General features: G+C 40.0%; 1 protein-coding gene and 1 non-coding gene across 2 annotated transcripts; one reads left to right on the top strand and one right to left on the bottom strand.

Annotated features, from left to right (window-relative positions):
• The first annotated feature begins 5,579 nt into the window (after positions 1-5,579).
• LOC141645480 (small nucleolar RNA R71) lies at positions 5,580-5,686 on the top strand. Its single transcript, XR_012544962.1, has one exon. It is a non-coding gene; the product is annotated as a small nucleolar RNA R71 (small nucleolar RNA).
• Positions 5,687-11,853: 6,167 nt separating this feature from the next.
• LOC141641154 (uncharacterized) lies at positions 11,854-12,438 on the bottom strand. Its single transcript, XM_074449827.1, has one exon. The coding sequence runs from the start codon at positions 12,436-12,438 to the stop codon at positions 11,854-11,856; it is 585 nt and encodes a 194-aa protein (XP_074305928.1).
• Between the last annotated feature and the right edge of the window lie 8,719 nt (positions 12,439-21,157).

The raw sequence follows: 21,157 nt of genomic DNA, 5'->3' as shown, positions 1-21,157 counted from the left end.
CATGCAAACTACATGCCATGATGCAACTAACATATATATATCCTAATGCATATGATTCTACCAACTAATATGCCAAATAATCTAAATGCAAGTCCTAAATTCACATTTTTTATACCGCATCAATCAAAATAAAGCCACATAGTCATTAACATAAAGAGGAAAAAGGAGATTGGAAAGATCATACCATGCGGTCTTCAATATCCTCATGTCTCGGATGTGGCGTAGTCGATCAATATGAACAAGGATAGACAAACAATATATACAAGTCTATACTACAAAGGAAATGAACTTGTTTTTGGATTTTCAAATTTTTCAATTTTTTTGATCTTTTCGAAATTTTTGATTTTTTTGGGTTTTTTGAATAAAATTTAAGTTAGAATTTCTCATCCCCACACTAATATGGGCATTGTCCTCAATGGCCAATGTGATAGGAAATTATGCAAGTATGATGCATGAATTCTATACTAAATGCAAGCTACACTAATCTAGACTACATGATGCATGGGTTTTTGTTTATGACGGAGAGCGTAATTTAGATTACCTCATGTTGCGTATACATGTACTTCTCCAAACCGAGATAGACATTATTTCTAATGTCTTAAATTGTGGAGTAGTTCATGCACACAAGATGCAATGCATGAAACTAAATATTGTCATTTTGGGTTTTTCAAATGGAAACAACAAAAGAACACCTCAATGTGGCCGAGGTGTTAGTCCTCGTGGTGCTAGGACTCTCCAAACTATGATCAAGATAAAAATAAATAAAACAAAGAAAGAAGTACACAAACCTCAAGAGGGTAGGAGCCTCCAAAGTTTGCTAGTCCTCCACCATATCATCATTGTCATCATTTTCCTCCATAGAAGCGGACTCATCTCCGCTCTCATCTTCACTTCCATTTCCTTGCTCACTTCCTTCATCATCTTCATTAGCCTCTTCTTCTTCATCATCTACCTCTTCATCAACACCCTCATCATCAACAACTTCATCATCGACATTCTCATCTTCACCCAGTCTTTCACCACTAGATGTGCTTGGAAAGAAGACTTCCCTATCCGCCCAACTAGGCAAAGGACATACAGGATCAAGTAGTCCTTGCCTAGCTAAATGAAGGAGGGGTGGATATTGTGCCAAGTATGCATCTACTCGATCATTATAAGCTTGTTTGTGCATCTCTTGCATAAGTAGAGTCATGTAGTCATTGCCCACTTCAACATCTTTGGGTTTGAACTCTTGATATTTGAATGGATAGGGTGGTATGACAATGGAGGAGGAGGGCTCTTCAATTTCGCCCCTTTGTTGACGGATGATGTATTCGGCGCCCTTGGAGAATGGAAGTAGGTAGTTTGTTCGATGAGCACTCAACCGGCATATCTTAGAAGGCAAAGTGAAAGATCTAGCATCATTGGTGAGCCACCCATAGTTGGTGTCAAAAGAGTTATGCTTGACCCACCTATACTTGTAAATCATGGCATCCATGTCAATGAGATGACCCCCTTTGATCGCCACATAGGTGTTATCCTTGTTGAAATTTGCGTCAAAGTGCTTGGCCAATAGAGTAACTAGACCTCTATTTACATTATGAGCGGTGCCTTCCTTACCACAATCAACATTGAGCCATCTTTCCACCAAATGCCTTAGAGCATTGTAAGGCTTAGTGAATTCCCTTCCGACATTTAAGGCCGACTCAAGTAGAACACAATCGAGCTTTGTAAAGTGATTAGTGCCTTTTCTTGCAATTATAGTATTCCCGATGACCTTGTGCCACACTCTAATGCCCGGATGGTGGACTAATAGAGAGCGACAAGCATGAAAGCTCACAAATTTCTTCCCGAAAATCGCCTCCCAAAGAGGAGCGGGGTCATACTTTTCGGGCATCTTATGATAATATGGTGTATCACTAAGGCCTAATGCTTTACTCAAAACATCAAAGGTAATGCGCCTATTCACATTGCCAAGACTAAACTCGATGTATTCCCTAGTCTCTACCTTAGTCACTTTCAATGAACTTAAAATTCCAAGGTAAGGGAGGGGTATGTCAATTCTCTTGTAGTAAACAATTTTCCCAACCCCATGGCTTCAAAGAAGGCTTTTGTTTGTTCAAGGACACCCAATTTTTTCAAGGCATCTTCACATATGAATTTGGTGGGTAGAATGGCTTTCTTAGCATAATTGGCAAATGTATCCCTATGGGAGTTAGAAATGAAAATTACTTCCGGATAGTTGGGTAATTGAGCGATTTCCGGAGTTGTTGTTGTTGTTGCTTCCAAGGGAGGATCTTGTTGTTGTTGAACTTCCAAGTTTGCACTAGCAACCACCATAGCCATTGAAGCTTTCTTTGCTTGAAGTCATTGTTGCCTTTTTTAGAGTGTCTTTGGCTTGAGTGCCTTTGTTGCTCCTTTTGTTCTTGCCATTGTTGATTATACCAAGAAAAGATTGAAAATCTTCAATTTCTAATTATACCCAAATCGATTTTAAGATGAAAGGATTTGTCTTTGTATTTCAAAACTCGACTCAAAGGTTGAAGATTTTGGTGTTTGGATTGCTTATTATTGCAAAAGGAGTGATTAATTATTGTTGTAAGGAAGTTTGGATTTCATTTTGTTGAATTTGGTTGAGGAAATTTTGTTTTTGGTGATGGAAAGGATGTTGGTTTTGGGGTTTTGGGGTTTATGGGTAGTGTTTGAATGTATGAATGAATGAAATGAATGTGGGAAGGGGAATTTAAAACACCCGAAAATTTCAAAACTGCAGGGGGAAGATGAGCGGATTCCTTTCGGGACGCTCGGATTCTCCTCAATTTGGCTTCAGGAAAACTCGCTTAAAGACGAGCGTCTTTCAGTGAAGACGAGCGGATTCTTCAATTTCAGGACGAGCGGATTCCCTTAAAGACGAGCGGATTCTGCTACAACAACTTTTCTTAATTTGTACTGGCAAAAAGACGAGCGTCTTTTTGCAAAGACGAGCGGATTCTTTCAGACGAGCGTCTTCTCAGCTGGGACGCTCGGATTCTCTAACAGACCAAAATTTTTCATTTTGCAGCTCATTTGGACGGACGGATTCTCCCACAGACGCTCGGATTTCTATAAGACGAGCGGATAACCCAGAAGACGCTCGGATTCCACCTAGTCTACCCGGATTCAAGTCCATCCGTGCACTTGCATATCCCGTGTCATTTTCATTCTTCAAATCTCGTGTTCTTCATTGTAGGGGCACTACAAAGGCATGACTAGCCTAGGCAATTGCTATCCCCACACTAAGTTAAAGCACTACACATCAATAAAATCATTAGTCCCTCCCTCACTTCTCTAAAAAATGATGAATATCTTGATCAAGGCACAAGAATCCAAAAATGACGAAAATGCAATGTAAGAATTAAAATGCAAGTTAGGGAGTTAAAAATATTTACAAATGGTGGTTTGGAGAGGACTCCACCAAACTCTCATCCTTTGAGAGATGTCATGGGGGCATGTCCAAGGTGTTGTTGATGTTACTCAACACCTTGAAGAAGTAGTCAAAAGCTTGGTCATTATCATGATAAAGATCCTCAATAGATCTTTGCACTTGTTGTCCTTCATGTTGGTCTTGATCGATAGCATTACCAATATAGGGATTGAAAATCCCTTCAAACTCATCGTCCCAAAGACCACAAACTTCATCTACTTGGTCACTAAAGATCTCTGGAGTTGATAGAGACAACTCTCCTCCTTTCTTGTTTTGGCCAACAAGGCCATCTTCTTCACTTGTCATGGGTGAGCTTTTCAAGCTCTCTTTGTTGTAATTCACTTGCTCTTTTGATGGAACATCATCAACTTTCTTCTTCCATTGGAATTCCGACTTCTTCCTATCATCCTTCCGGCTATAATGATCAACCATAAAACATGGTTCATGCAAACGGGGAGCTCTCATGGTCTTGTCAAGATTGAAAGTTATGCTTTCATCTTTCACTTCTAGAGTGAGCTCTCCATGCTTCACATCTATTACCGCACCCGCGGTGTGCAAGAAAGGTCTTTCTATAATGATTAGAATATTGGAGTCTTCTTCCATGTCAACAATGACAAAGTCCACCGGGATGAAAAATTTCCCAACTCGTATGGGAACATCTTCCCATATCCCTAATGGTGTCTTTGTCGATCTATCGGCCATTTGGAGTGTGATATTGGTGCATTTAAGCTCTCCCATCCCTAACCTTTTACTTACCGAATACGGCATAACCCTCACACTAGCCCCTAGATCACATAGGGCTTTGTTGATCGTGGTGTCGCCAATGGTACACGGTATTGTGAAGCTTCCCGGATCTTTAAGTTTTGGAGGTGAACTCCCTTGAAGGATTGCACTACTCATCTTAGTGAAGGCGATAGTTTCAAGCTTCCAGATCGACTTCTTTTTCGTAAGGATGTCTTTCATGTACTTTGCATATGCCGGCACGTGATTGATTAATTCAGTGAAAGGAATCGAGACTTCCAAATTCTTCACAATTTCCATAAATTTTCCAAGTTGGTCATCAAATTTGGGTTTGGCTTGACGACTTGGAAAAGGAAGTCTAATCACAATGGGTTCCTTCTCCTTAGCCTTGTCTTCATTTTTCTTTGAAACTTCTTCTTTTGATGGTCCTCCATCCTTGGAGTTTTGAACAACTTCTTCTTTATCACTAGCTTCCACCACTTCATCCTCAACTTGCTTCTTCGGTGCTTCATACCTCGTACCACTCCTCAAGTGAATGGTACTAACCGTTTCATGTCTCGGGGGATTACTTTGAGGTGGTAATTGCCCCTTTTGTCTTTGTGAGCTTGAAGATGCTAGTTGAGTCAATTGGGTTTCCCACATTTTGGTGTGGGCTAGGATGTTGTTGATGGTGATTTCCTTTGCTTGACTATCCTTTTGCATTTGAGTGAAAAACTCTTGTTGATTCTTTTGCATTTGGAGGACCGCTTTTTGAACATCAAAACCTTGGTCATTTTGTTGATTGTATGAAGTTTGATTTTGGTAACCTTGGTTTTGGTTGTAAAAGGGTCTTTGATTTTGGTTTCTCATGGGAGGTGGGGTGTATGTTGGTTGAGGGTTTTGAACATTTTGGCTTTTGTATGAGAGATTTGGGTGGAATTTGTTGTTTTCATTGTAATAATTTGAATAAGGGGTACCACTCTTGTATGCTTGAAAAGAATTTACATGTTCATTTGTTCCCCTACATTAACTTTGGTCATGTCCCAAAGTTCCACAATTCTCACATATCCCACTTGGGATTGATGAAGATGCCGTCATGGCATTAACATGATGCTTTGGTGATTTTGAGGCTTCTTCAAGTCTAGCCATAGCTTTTTCGAACTTCAAATTGATGGTATCAATGTGAGAACTAAGTTAAGCACCCAATTGAGTAATGGAGTCAACTTCATGCTTTCCTCCTCTAGTAGCCTTGCGAGGTCTACTATATTGTGAATTATGGACCGCCATTTCCTCAATCTTATTCCAAGTTTGATTATCGTCAACTTCGATGAACATACCATTTGATCCCATGTTGAGAATGTTTCTTGAGTCTTCATAAAGACCATTCCAAAATTGTTGTACCAAGAACCACTCGCTAAGTCCATGATGAGGACATGAGCGACGAATTCCCTTGAATCGCTCCCAAGCTTCATACAAGGATTCTTCATCTCTTTGCTTAAAGCCCGTAATTTGAGCTCTTAGCATGTTAATCTTTTCCGGTGGGTAGAACTTTTTGTAGAAAGCTAGAGCCAACTTCTTCCAAGAGTCAATTCCGAGAGTAGCCTTATCAAGGCCTTTCAACCATTGTTTTGCGGTGCCAATTAGAGAAAAAGGAAATAAGACCCATCGAATTTGGTCTTGAGTTACACCGGTTTGAGAAATCGCATCACAATAGTCACAAAAAGTCTCCATGTGAGAGTGAGGGTCTTCACTAAGCATCCCCCCAAATTAGCTTCTTTCGACTAATTGGATAAATGCGGATTTGTCAATGAAATTTCCGGTTAAGTGTTGTGGTGTTGGAGTACCATTGGGTAGGTGATACATGTCGATGTAAGTATCAAAAATAATATTTATAAATTCCAAACTACAACTAGCAAGCGGTTGTAGTTGCTATATATTTCAGTCTGTCGGGTAACAGTTGTGGGGGTTTTGATGTGAATAAATTCTAAAACTAATAACATAAATTAAATAAATAAACAAAGGTTTCAAAAGATGTAAACTATGATAAAATAAATGCTGAGACGGTCGGTTCACTATAGCTGCGATGGCAAATAATCCTAGGTAACTTCGAAATACGGTCGCGAAGGATGGGGAAAACAAGTCCTCTCGGTCCATGTTAAATAGTAGCTACCTCTCGGCCTATGCTACTATTCCCTAAGTCTCATTAATACTAACTCTCGTTCTTGATTAATGATTCCTAATGCAAACTAAATCACATTATCTCTCGATCTTAGCAATTTAGTCGTTTTAATTCGTTAATTATTGTCCATTCCTATCTCTCGATCTATGGGATGGTCAAGTTTAAGCATCTATCAAGTCTCCTTTCGGTCTCATTGAAAGATAAAGCACTTAACGAAACAAACAAAGCAAACCAGAAGCGTAACCAGTCGATCGACCATGGGTACCAGTAGATCGACCATACCGTGAATCGAAATTGCCTATAATATATGTCATCTACGCTATAGCTCCCCTACATCCTAGCAGGGTTGATTTAGCTACTCATGCTCATGATAAAAACAGCAATAATATTGTCAAACAAAGCTAACGAATTCATATTTAAATTAACTAAACAAATGAATAACATAAAACAATAATATGGCTTTGGGAAATCTAAACTAACAATTCTAACTACGGAGGAATTAAAGCAATAAACTGAACAGAAGGAACCGAAGAATACCGTAAGGAGGATTGAATAGGAAATACTAAAACCAAGTGCGGAAAGTAAACTTTATTGGCGGAGAATTAAACTAAAACAATCTTTTAAGAAGAACCCTAATTAATTCCTAAAATTCGATCATCATAAACTGATGCCTCTGGTTACGTTATATAGAAAATATTACGTAACTCTTATTCCTAAACCTAATTACAATGGGCTTCGGAATTCTAACTTTAAATTGCGCGTCATAGTCGTGGGGTGGTCGATCGACCACTGGGAACAGTCGATCGACCACAAGCGCTGTACAGGAATGCATTCTGACGAATTCTGCAGCGCGCACCGATCTTAAAACAGCTGCCATTTCTTCGTTACTTGGTCAAATCAGGCGTTCTATATGGCGTTGGAAAGCTAAGAGGATAAGCTTTCACCTGCAATTGGTATCAGTCGATTATCTGGTATATAACTCTAGATATTGCCATCTAAACAGGATGCAATGTCGAGAAGCATTCTGACAGTCTATAGACCATGTAGGTCAGTCTATAGACCACTATAGCTGGTAGTTCGCTTCTAAAATCTCTCAAATATGTCTTTCAGGCCTTGAACTATGCACCAAGTTCGCTTCCCGAGTCTTTACTCCATGTCAAATGCAATGCTAAACACTTAGGGACGGATTTGGCTCATTTTCCGCTGAAATCTTCATATTTCTGCAATATCACACAAAAAGGAAGAAATACACGAAACAAGGAAAATAGTAGCATAAACTACTCAATTGAGCTCTGAAATGCGTGTGAAATGAGGTGCAAAACATCATATATTAGACATGCATCAGTAGGTTCTCCTCGGTTGGTACGGAATGTGATGAATATTTTAGCATTGTGGGTTGATTTTGTGTTGCATTTTTTGTTGGGTTCTCCTCACCTTCTCTTGCAAAGGGGTTGACGAACTCAATAGCGTTTGGTTGAATATCTACAACCTCACCAATACCTCTCAAATTTCTCCTAGCAAGTCTTCTATTGTTTGTCAAAGTCCTTTCAATTTCGTGATCAAAGGGTAACAAGTTACCTTGTGGTCTTCTAGACTTGCAAAATATCAAACAACTCGAAAATAATAACAAACCTTGAGGAGTTTTACTTCCCCAAGGCAAAGAAAGACACAACTAATAACAATCTAAGAAAATCTAAATCAAGTTAACACCCTCCCCGGCAACGGCGCCATTTTTGGGCGGACTCTCTTGAGAGGTTTAGTTTTCGGTACTTTTCATTAGGAGCACCTAGACCAAAACACTATTTATAACTCCACAAACAACTCTACAATTAGTAAAGAGGCAAGTAAAGGTCGGATCCCAAGGGACAGGAATTGAGATGAGATTTTCAGTTGCAACTAGTGGTGTCTAGGAGGTGTCATAATTTGGGGTTTGAATAGAAGATCACTAAACTAAATAGCAAGGAAAGTAAACAAGCAAGATGATTAAAAAGGGATGTAAACAATTGATAAAAGGCACTAGGGTGTCATGGGGTCATAGGGGATTCATGGGAATTAATCATGCAAACATATTCTCAAATTATAAGCAAGCAATTATTGTTGTGATGGATCGAGTTGGTTTATATCTTACAATCCTAGGAAAGTTTGGATCCCGGAGCCAAATCGATTAGATTGTACAACACTTTCAAGTCGTCTTAATCTTCCCTACTCAACTATATGCATGGTCTAATGAGACTCGAGTTGGTTTATGTCTTACAAGTCTCATTGAAAAGATAGGTGATGGGTAAAAAATGCAAGGATTCATAGGCTCGCATTTCATCAAACATAACATGTGCATAAGTTGAGATCACAACAAGGAAGCAAATAAACTATGAAAACATATTAATTTCAGCATGAATCATCCCCCATGTTGGTTTCCCCTAATTACCCATTAACCCTAGCTAAGGAAACTACTCACTCATTATCATATTGAACATGCTAGCAAGGTTGTCAATCATACCAACAAAGTAAAACATGATGAATAAATGAAGATGATTAACAATAATTAAAAAGGGATTAAGAGAATTATACCTACTAATGATTCCAATAATAAAGTAAAGAATAATAGAAATACTTGATGATTGATTGGAAGGTTGTAAATCTCCCAATAATAACCCAAATAATCTTCAATTACCCAAAATAAAACATGAACAAAAGAGAGATTAAGGAAATGAGTTTTGTATTAAGATTTCATTAAAAGTTGATTACAAAATTAAAGAGAGATTTGATTGATATAAACTACACTAGAGATTGCTAAGAAAAACATGATAATTTAATTAGACTAATGTGGTATTTATAGTGGGGATTAGGTACACAAATTAGGGTTTACTAAGAGCTTAAATGACGAATAAGTCCTTGAGGAATCGCTCCTCTCAGAAAAATATGCGAGTCTCCTTTTTGCTAGTCTTTCCCGAGGTATGTGCATCCTTCACAGAACGAGTAGAAGACGGATTAGCTATCACACAATCCGACCGTCCAGGGCACGGGACGGGCGGATTGTGGGTCTTTTGGATGAGCGGATTGTGGTTGTTTTGGACGAGCGTCCAGCTGAGGAAGACGCTCGGATTGCTTGTGCTGGACGGGCGGATTGTGGGCAATCCGCTCGGATTGTAGATCACCTTCTTCCTTTCTTCTTTTCTTTCTTTCTCTTCATAAAATCCTTGAGGATTTCCTCAGGGATGCAAGGATATTTTCTCATCATTGCCCATCTACTATAGTATGTATAAAGGCCTTCTAGTCATGTCTTCTCTTTGATGCTTGGTCATTGAATTCAATCAATTTAGCTCCATTTTGCCTTGAAAATGCAAGGTTTGCACTTCTTTCCTACCTAGGGATAAAAACCTCAAAGAATATGCAAAACAAAGGACTAAAGACAATAAATGACCCAAATATGCACTAAAAAGCATGGGAACAAGGCTAATTCGGGGACTAAATATGCTCAAATTATGGTCACATCAAGTACTACATAACCTCTTCTCTATTTATTCGAAGTTTATCCCTTATCAATGTTTTGTTGATGGTCTGGAGTAGCGTCTTGTCCGATAAAGGCATGGGTGGAAAATCCATCAGTGACCTACTTTTTAATAGTAACTTTTCAATCTCGAATAAGGCATAGTTCTTTTATTGGTCATTTGACATTCGGAGTTCTGGGTACCTAAAGATAGATCTTTGTTTATGTAAGACATCATCAAATAGGTGTTGCCAGTTACCGTTCCACAAGTCTAATGGATCACTAACCTCACTGAAAAGGAACATAAATATAAAAAGTTGGCGTAACCGTGCTGCAGTAGCCCACCGCGAGGCCTCCTATATTGCTCCATGTCAGTCCTTATCTCCATCTAATAACCCTGTTGCGTAACTTGCTGCCTTGAATGTAGGATAGGTGATGCCATTGTAGTGTCTTATTTCTTCATAGGATGTAGGTCCTCCCACTATGTTTAATAGCAAACGCAAGAAAAAGTGTTCTCCTGAAGTTGGGTGTGCGTATACTACTCTACCAATGGAATTACCTTTTTTCTTGGCCTCCACTCCTTTCCATCAACGTGCCACACAAACTTCTCTGGAAATTCTGTATATGTCAACTCTTTAGCACCCTTATACTCATATTCCTCATTTGCTGTAAGCCATTCAGTGAACATTGTCCTCTCTCTGTCATCTCTGGAGAGTATCGTTTCTACTTGTTGGTGGTCTCTATAGGTAACAGGCTGTTTATCTAAGAGATGGAAACTAAGTCATTGAACTGATGGGCAGCGATAATTTATATCAAATTGAAATATCCTCCACACGGCTTCACACACTGAAACATAACGACAATTCAAGTACTCTTTAATTTCATCTCTAGTTTGTTCAATAAGAAAAGTTCCTCTATCTGGACCTTTATTTATCTATATAAATAGGTATTTGATTGATCTTGATTTATTGCACCATTCGACGTTTATGTGAGCTTGATACCTGACAATCAACCCAACGTTGTGAGGAACTATATCTCTATTATCAAACTATACTCCGTTCTTTATAATCTTTCTTCCATTGTCTCGCCTTTGGTAAATTGGAAACCCTCTTCGTCTAATGTGCTTTAACAATTGTAATTTTTAGGGTAGTGTCTTGTGCATTCCCCTTTATCCATGTATGGTGCTGTTGGCTTTGCTCTGTCGCAAGGACCGTGAATCATAAACTGCTTTACTGCAGCATATGCTTCAGGATCGTGCTGCTCATCAGGTATTTCGGCTGAGATGATGTTGTCTATGTCAGCGGCAGTCTTGTATTTGTGGTCTAGGTGAAGGAATAGTAAAATATGGGTGTGTGGAAGACCTTTTTATTGAAATTCTATTGTGTACACAGCTGTAGTGTTACCAATTATAATTAGTAATAGTAAATTAGTAAGTATTATATAAAGTAATTAGATGAAGAAGTCATATGTCATCAAATTGTTTTATCCCTTACCTGCATTAACCTTTCTAAATTGTCGTCCTTATATTAAATCCTTCATGAGAGCATCCAATTTCATCTTGAAAACTCGCACGATGATGTCAGGTCGGTCTTCCACTTTCTGGCCAGGTATCTCGGATAATATTGACTGGACTTTAGCCCACTTCGTGTTAGCTGTGAACATAATGAATAGGTCGGGATTTCCGTAAATGTGACAGATTGCCATGACGTCCTAATAATTTTTTACCTTATACCTAGTTTCTCCGGTAAAAGACGACGGAAGAATATACCTTTTTTCGAGCTGTGTTGCATCTGTATCATCTCGAGCTATAGCGTCCACCAAACCGTCATATAACTCAACCCTTAGTTGACGCTGATTATAACGTATGAACCTCAGTCTCTCTGCTTCTATGCACGTGTATGCGTCAACTAAGTATTGTAGAAATAAACGTCCTGAATGCAACAGAGCTGATCTTTTTCTACAACGTTGTTGTACTCTGAATGCGTAGTATTCACACATGGTGCTGTGTTTCCTCTTTTTGTTCAGTTAGGTTAAGTTGTCTCTGTATATGGTTTTTTCTACATATCCATCTTGACCGTACGGAAACAATAACGGGTATTGCAATGACATAAAACTTGGGTTTGTTTCGTTAATCTGTTGAGTCCCGTCCTTTTTGTTATCCACTATTATATCTCTGTATCCTATCCTATCTTCTATATCACCTACAATAAGAGCTGCAATCTCAGAAGCTGTTGGTGTGTTGAACTCTCTTGTATCACGGCTTCTGTTACCGATCAACTTTACTCGAATAGGGATTAATTCATCTTCCTTGAAGCGGTCTCTTGCCATGCGGAATAGTTTCACCAGCTCGTTATTTTTATCTAGCATCTCTAATAATTCTTTAACTAAATATTCATCTAATCTTGCTGATGTAGAGCCTTGTCCGTTGTTAGTGACCGACATCCCGTTCTCAACCTCGTGATCCATATCGTAAATGTATAACTGTAAAAACTTTGGGGTTGTCCCCACGGCTGGGACCAATGACCCCATCAGATGATAGTTTTGCCCGCTTATTTGGAAAGCATAAGATGCCAAACCATTGTTGAGTGACTTATCGATCTTACCTCCCATTGATGTTAATGCAAAGATGGTTGTTTAGATCCTAATCTTATCACGAAACTCTCTACATCTTCGACCTCCATTGGAGTCTAAAAGCTCTTCTAGTAAGGGTGGTGGATCCTTAAGTAATGGTGCTTGTACTTGACCACCCTGACAACATAATGTAAACTTTGGGTTTGATGTATGGCATTGTTTCCGCTTCCTTTCCTGGTACCAAAATAACGCACCGCAAAAGCTACAAACATGGTCTGGGTCACCAAAGTTCAGTATATCTGTTTGTCACTCTGCAAAGATTTAGGTAGTTGGTTAATATTAATACATGAATTTTGCGAATGTAAATTTTAATAGAACTTGGTCCACTGCCTCACCGGCAATAGGGGTGGTGGGTGAATGATTTGCTCTATAAGGATGTTTCCTCTGCCAAGTGTTTCTCTAGCGGTTAATAATTGTTCTTTGTTGGGTCACAATAGAGTTATGAAATCCTTTCTTTGGTGCTTTGTATTTTTTATTACTTCGTTTCGTACTGTTGGTGAAGACGTGTTTGAAGCAGTTAGTTTAAAAACAGGTTAATACTACCCATTTGTGTATATAAAATTCTACTCTCGTGTGCATCATGTGCATAGTTATCTTGCGAAAGAAGCGATACTTACTAAGCTACATAGCGATGCTGATTGGTCTAATTTATCCTTTATCCTAATGTTTTTGTAGGCTATAAGTATGGCTTTTCTTAATAAAGTCGGGAATATATTGAAACTGAGTGAGAGCAAGCAGATTGGCTCACATGTTAGTTCACAATTTTCAGCATCTAACCCCTCTATATATCAAGCAGTAAAATGCATGCCATCATCTAAAGTTTTCGTTTCAGGTATTTTTGTGCAATTTTGTACCCGTTAGAGTGGTTTTCACTTTTTTTTGGTAACCTTGAATAACTATACTCCAATGAAATACAAGCCTCCCTTGGTCATTGGATGGCTCAACATTACAGGTTACCTTTTCTTAGTATGGGGAAGTTCTCGACGGTGTTTATAACTTCAGCTAACTTCTGTAATTTTTTTAATTGCACTTAGCAGTGATGAATAACAATGATTACCAATTATGCTAAGCCTGGGCTGGATTTAGCTGTTTCAACTCCTTTTTTTTTGTTACTATGCTCGGTTGTCAACAGTAAATTTTTACGAATTAGCAACCAAGTAGGTTCTATCCATTCCGTTTCATGGGTTTCAGTAACCCAGTTATCTTGAAACACACGTGCATAGGTGGTGTCACTCGATTTATCTTACTTTGTAAGTCACTGACTTTTTGAAACTTGTAACAAAAATTAATTAAATAAGTATCTTTCTACTATAGGTAACTGATGTTAACAATTAAAATATATTTTTAGCGCACCAAAAAAACAATTAAAATATCTATTGAGAATAAATCATTAATAACTTGTTGTCTCGTTGATTTGTTGTTGCTACATTAATACATGTTTACTTGATAATCTATTTTTTTATTATTCTTACTAAGCATAAAATAAAACTTAAAAACTTGTTGTTTCATTGATTTGATGTTGTTGTCTCCATCTGTTCCTTCAGTAAGGATTACGGTAGTCCTGTGATTCTTTAGCTTTTGCCATTCTTGCTGCAATAAGACATGATTTCATTAGATTTGTTAGTTTCTGATATGAATAATTTGTTACTTATAAATTATTCAGGAATGACCACCCCTTTTTCTTTGGTGTTTGAACATTAGTTTCTTGTACCGCATCACGCTCATATGCTGAGCTTAGAATTCTTGTATCATTAATAGTGTTTGTAATACCAGTCCTTTTAGGGACCCGTTGACCGACGTTGACTGACCTTAGACACTGATCTTGACCTTGTGAAACTTTACGGGCGATGTCTTCTAGTGTTGTGAGCTTTGGTTTGTATGTCACTCGATCTAACTAAGGCTACTCGATCGAGTAGCTTGGGAGCTCGATCGAGTAGGGGTCACTCGATCGAGTAAGATAGTTTCTCGATCAAGTAACAGGTTCGCAGCGGGGATTTATAAATCGATAATCGTGAAACACCAAATCATTTCCGCACCTCATTCCTAAACCTAGATGCCGTCACTCTCTTTCTCCTTCACCATAATCCTTGCCTTGAGGTCCTTGGGGATGCTTACACCATGGGGATGGGATGCTTGAGTCGGGTAGCGGTCTTGACGCCGGATTACTATGCGTAGGTATGTTATCGTCATCATCATCGTCATCGTTGTTTTCGGTTAGGATTGTAGTGATAGTGATAGATGGTTGTACTGTTTGTATAGGTGTGTTGCTTGGTTTATTGGTATCATGTGGTCGGACGCGGAATCGCTGCGGTGCGCTAAAGGTAGGTTCGCCTACTCAGTACTGTTGGTTATCTAGAGTGTCTTTTGATGTGGTTTGGTTGATGTAGTGTTGGTATGGTTGATTTATTGTGGTAGTTGGTTGGTGTTGTGTTGTTTTGTTTATCGTTGTTGTGGTGCAGCTGATTGTGATTGTCTGTCTCTGGTTCTCGAGGTGCGTCCTCGGCTGAGTGGCGTCACTTGCGGGACTTCACGCCCGTAGTTCGCCCTCCGTGGAACTCGCCACGGGAGGGGATGTGCACATTAATTGACATGGGTTTATCGCTCGGTTTGATGAGCAGGGCTTAGGTGGGAACGGTTGCGGTCCCACACTGGCAGAGCTGGTCCAGTGGACAGTCGGTGATGGTGATGGATTAGAGGCGATGTGGGGTGTGTGTGTGTGTGTATTGTTGTGCATGTGTTGTGTCTGTGGTTGTGTGTCTGTTCCCTCAGTTGCTGACCTTGTGTGGTTTTGTTTTATTGTTTGTTTTTGTTGTGTCTGTCGTGATCCACTATGGTGAGCAGTCAGTCTTAGCAGGTTGTGATCTTGATGAAGGCTGGGTGCTTGGCGGGATGAGTTTGTCACGAGTCACGACAGAAGTAGTTTACATAGCTGATAGTGGTTTGAGTTGTACCTTTTTATATATCTTTAGTTTGGTTAATCACTTATAATATAACTTAATTGTTCTTTTATCGACATTTGATTATTAATGTCCTCGGGCAACCGAGATGGTAACGCCCTTATATGCTAGGGAAGGTCTTGTCAAGGCTCGTTGGTATATGGGGGTGTTACAAAGTGGCATCAGAGCGACGATTTTGGAACCTGTAACAAATGAGCCTAATGAACGTAGAGAGTCTAATTAAATGAACCTGGTGTCGGTATATTGGGAGTCCCAGCTGATGCTAGATTTTGGGTGAGTAGGCTCCCTCATTTCAAAATCTTGGTCCCATTATGCTTAAGCTAGTCACCGGTTATGGGAATATCGAGTCGGGAATTATGTGCCTAGTGTGTATAATGGTTATGTTAGAAATGTCTGTGATAGAGTCTCTATGAGTGTTAGTATGTGTAACCGTGATGAGGAACTGTGAAAGTTTGTGGTTGAGTAGAAGTGTGTATGGAAGTAATGAAAGTGGTGAAAAGTTTATAGTATGTGACAGTGTGGTGTGATGTGGTGATAAAAATGTTTCCTATATCGATCTATGCGTATTAGTTGTAAAGGAATTGTGTGTCTTGCACGTGGTGATGATAGTAAGTAGTAAGTTTGAATTAGTTGTAACGTTTGTCAAGTAGTATTTGATAAGTGTGATGGATGTATGGTTGAATGCTTTCCTGATATGGCATAGTTAAGTTGAGTAATCTAGCTGATAATTTGTGGTGACATGGCTAAATTAATGGTAAGCTTGGATGATAAATGACGGTTCAATGTTAGACGAATGTTCAGCGTGATATAATTGTAAGTTGTATTGTTGAAGTTGCAAATGCATAATTGGAAGTAAAATAATGTGTTGCAGGTGTGCATGAATAAGCTGATAGTGTGGTCAATCGTTTGCGTAATGTCATTATAAAATGAAGTAATACGTATCTTGGTTGAATGAAACTGCTGCGCTTCATTTGAGTAGTAGTAATACGTCATGAATGAGTATAATAATCTGTGACGATTTCCAAACTTCTTTTGGAATCGACACGAGTTGTTGTTTTGCAGGAACCATTACTAAAACTTGTAACATTTGACTTTATTCTTAGTCTTACCCGATCGAGTACGAGTACCTACTCCATCGAGTAGACCTCATTCGATCTAGCTAGGAAGCTATAACGTCGATAAAGTTGGATCTGCTAGCGAAAACTCGACCGAGTAGCTCCAACTCGATCGAATAGTGGCCACTCGAATGAGTAACCTACTTACTCGATTGAGTAAGTGAACAGTTCCCGGGTTTATACGGAATTCATAACCCTTCTTCTCTATTCTTTGCTTAATTCGTCTACCTTACTTGCTAATCCTTCAAGGTAATAATATTCACCTCTTTCTATGTTTCAATTAATTAAAAACATGTATAATAGTTGGTGTTTGTTGAAAAATTCGGTTTATATGCATAAAATCCTGCTTGTAATTGTTGTGATATGATCTAGTTGCTTTAATTTGTTGAGTATTGATGTTGGATATAAAAAAATCGAATCAATTTGGGGGAATGGATGTCTCGAAATTTCTAGGGTTTGGAATTTTAAATTGAATTTTGGTTGTCTTTTGCATATAATAGGGGGAAAATTGAGTAATGTATGTTATGGGTATCATGTTTAGAGTTGATTTTGATGGTTTTTACTCAAAATTTTGCCTTAAAACTCCGTGTTAAAAGTATCCTAGACTGAAATTCGTCCCACATTATTGTGAAATTAGTCTATTTGTGAAGTTATTTTGAAGGTTTAATTTTCAAAATTAGTAGTTGTGTTGTTAATTGATGCCATACTTGCCATAATTTTGATAGCTGTAGAGACCGTCTGATGATAATTTGAGAGTTTATACTTATAAATTTCTGAATTGTTTGGTGAAAGTGTGTACATAATAATTCTTTTCCGTGAAAATACATGAAAGTTTATATGTTTTCGAGTGAATGTTGTTTGTGTATCTAAATTATGTGTTGAAACAGATGCCGAGACCAACTGTGGGAACTCGTCAGAGTAAGAGGGGTCGGGCTTCTGAGCTCAAGATAGGTGAGGGGAGTAGGGAACCTACGGTCCCAGCGGTGCCTGAGTACCCTTCTGTTGTCTTTGTGGATTTTACGCAAAGAGATGCTTTTGTTACCTTACAGAGACGACGGATGAGACCCACCCGTTGTATTGACACCACTCTTTTGACTGACCTGGGGATTGAGACTGATGTTAGGCATATCTTCGAGACCTTGGGTATGACTGGATTGTACCGCCTCCGGAAATACTCTTACGCTTTTCTGACCCTAGAGTTCATGAGTTCTTTCAAGTATGATGCGGTGGAACAGACCGTTGAGTTCCGCCTCATGAACACCAGTTTCTTCCTTACCATGGACATGTTTGCCACCCACCTCGGCCTTTCTAGACCTGCGAAGGGAGCTCTTAGGAACATCCCGACTGAGTGTGGAGCTAGTAGCCTTATGCCTTGCTTTACCGGCAAACCCGCCCCCACCTCTAGCAACATGTTGATTAATGATGTTCAACATGTCACCTTGAAGATCTTTCTCCGTGCTTTGACCTATTTGCTTTATGAGAGGAAGGACTTGAGTAAGCTTAACTCACACGAGGTGGTGTTGCTTGCGGCGTACCTTAACCCCACCCGATCTCAGAGAGTCACCTTTAGTGCCCCGGACATAGTGTGTGCCAGCTTAGCCTTGATGGCCACTTTTGACGCTCGTTTTCTGAGCTGTGGTGCCATTGCCACTCGGTTAGCGGAGAGGCTTACCACCTTTGAGGCCTCCTCGACCTATACACCCTTGACCCCAGCGGTGCCTACCTTGGACCGCTAGTATTTTCTTGACCTCAAGTGGTTGAGGACTTTGGAGGGTGGTGGGTTAGCATGGAGAGTTTGGGAAATGAGTTGGATGAGGATACCTGCTCCTGAGCACCTTCCCGTGACCGAGCCCTTACCGGCGGCAGTAGTGGCTGCCGATTCTGATGATGAGGATGAGGAGGTTCCTGAGAGGCAGCTTTACCTCATCGACCCGGATATCTTGGAGGTGATGCCTGAGCCGACGAAAGGGGATCGTGCTAGACCCGAGGATGCCCAGCCTAGGGTAGGCATAAGTGTAACACCCCCACACTCCAAGTGCCTTACCAGGACCACTCAGGTATAAGGATGCCACCATCTCGGTTACCCGAGACATGATATTCATAAGACAATAACGAAACAACTTTAAAAGTAAATAAAGTTTAAAGTGATTACATAGCAATTCCAAACTGATAAAAAGAAATACAAGATTCTCGACGGTCTCATCGCTAAAACTATCAAAGCTATAAAACATCGTCGACTTGACACGGCGGAAGACTTCTAATCGCCACGTGATGACTCATCCGGCTATCCCATACGCGTCATATCATACCTGCTCAATAACTGCTCACCACCCCCGAATGGATCACCACAGTTTTTAAAACATTTAAACGGGGTCAGTACTAATCACACAACTCAATATATCAACAATAAGATAAACAGACAGCTTAACCGTCACACACACACACACAATCACACCAATTCCAACAATCTCAATCACCGACTGTCCACTGGACCAGCCCTGCCAGTGGAGGACCGCAACCGTTCCCACCTAAGCCCCGCTCATCATACCGAGCGATAACCCTGCTCATTAATGTGCACATCCCCTTCCGTGGCGGGTTCCACGAAGGGCGAAACTAGGGCGTGAAGCCACTCCCGCAAGTGACTCCACTCAGCCGAGAACGCATCTCGAGAACCAGAGACAAACAATCACAATCACAATCACAGCCGTCACAACACAATTACTATATCAAACAATCAATCTCAACACATCAACAATCATCCCATTATGGGACTAATACTGAGTAGGAAATCCTACCTGGAAAGCACAACTATCAGACGGTCTCTACAGCTGTATCAAAAAACTTCTTCTACAAAACCTCCTCCTATCATACAACATACAAACGCTACCAAATCACAAACTACTCAAAAACCCCCAAATCCCATATTAGGGTTTAACCAACTTAAAGGAAATACAATAAGAAGGGTACATAGATCTTACCCTCGACGCAAGGATCTCAACGGTATAACAAACGATGAAAACCGACCTTCCAAACTCCGGGATTTGCTAACAATGCGATTAAGATGATGAACGTACTTTCTTTCTCTCTTTGACAGTAAGTTAGGTTTTGAAAAAGTGTTTAGAATGATGACGGAAAAAGGTTATATACCTTAATCGCATAATTAACAAAACCCGAGAAAAACTCCCCTTAAACCGGCTACTCGATCGAGTATCTAAGATACTCGATCGAGTACCCCCTTACTCGATCGAGTATCCTAGTTACTCGATCGAGTACCCAACAGGTCAGAAACTATTTTAAAACGCAACTTACCCTTACTCGACAGAGTAAGGCCTACTCGATAGAGTACCCAAAGACTCATAAATACGGAGTATTACAATAAGACCCCGACGAGTGAGGGAGAGGGTGGCTGAGACTCAACCAGAGCAGCATGTGCCCCCACAGTACCAGTTTCCCGGTAGCCCTTCCTTATATAGCCCTTAGATGAAAGTGAGCGAGCTCACGGAGAGGGTGTCTACTACCTTGACACTCCGGAACCTCCACCAGATGGCGTACATACATGGCATCGGGACTGAGGCAGCGCAGCCGGTGTGGTGGAGAGGCGTTGGGGACGACAGTGGAGTTTTCCACTCTTTTGGCGTGGAGAGGTCTACTTTGGGAGAGCCTCAGTCATATCCCTACAGTTGCTTAGCCCCATGGCGTGTGGGAGCAGATGCTGGCATGGGTGGAGTCGCAGGTCAAGACGCAGCTGGAGCAGGCACATCTGATGGTGATGGTGGGGACGAGGTGATGGATGAGCAGGCGATGGAGTGATGATACTCCTTTTCTTTTCATATTGTTTCATGGACTTGTAGTCGATAGTACTTGTTTTGGTTGGTACTTTATTAGACTTTGGTGTGTATGTTGGCCATAAGGCCGTATTTTAGATACTTTTAGTCTGTTTATGCAGGATTTTGAGTTGGGAAAGCATTTCCGACTCGCGTATATATATATTGCTTTGAGATTGAAGTGGCGTCTTAGGGGATTTTGACCCGTGGCTACTCGATCGAGTGCCCCTCACTCGATCGAGTAACTAGAGGGGTGACATTGGGGGAGCATTCTGATCTCAGCCCACTCGATCGAGTAGCTGACGAACTTGATCGAGTAGGTCCAGCTCGATCGAGGGCCTTACAAACTTGATCGAGTAGCACTGTTACGGCTTCTTTCCGTTTTAAAACTTGATTGAATCATCATGGCCTTAAATGTTGTTATATTATTTCTTGTTGTGGGTGCCTTATATCGTTGCTTAGTCTCAACGGTGGTTATACAATGTGCATATTAGTTAGTTTATACAACTTTCGGTGATATTTATACAATTTTGTATACTAAATCATGCCGCCTTAGATAAGTAATGTACAGTGATTATAATTTTGTTGCGTATATGGTATAATCGTATAATAAGTAATTGATGACATGGCTGCTGGTTGGTAATGGTATATCTTGTGGTGTGACACACATTTTCAGTGGTTTTCTATTTATACGAGTCAAATTGTGTAATGTCAAGAAGTGTATTGGTTGTCATGACTCAAGGTTTGCTTTGTGGTTTGTAAGTAATGTCAATATTGTATAGTAGGTATCAGTTTGTGGGAC

This window comes from Silene latifolia, chromosome 2 (genome assembly GCF_048544455.1).
Source record: "Silene latifolia isolate original U9 population chromosome 2, ASM4854445v1, whole genome shotgun sequence".
NCBI lineage: Eukaryota > Viridiplantae > Streptophyta > Magnoliopsida > Caryophyllales > Caryophyllaceae > Silene > Silene latifolia.
The sequence above is the reverse complement of the archived record's forward strand: the minus strand, read 5'-3'. Positions and strand labels throughout refer to the sequence as shown.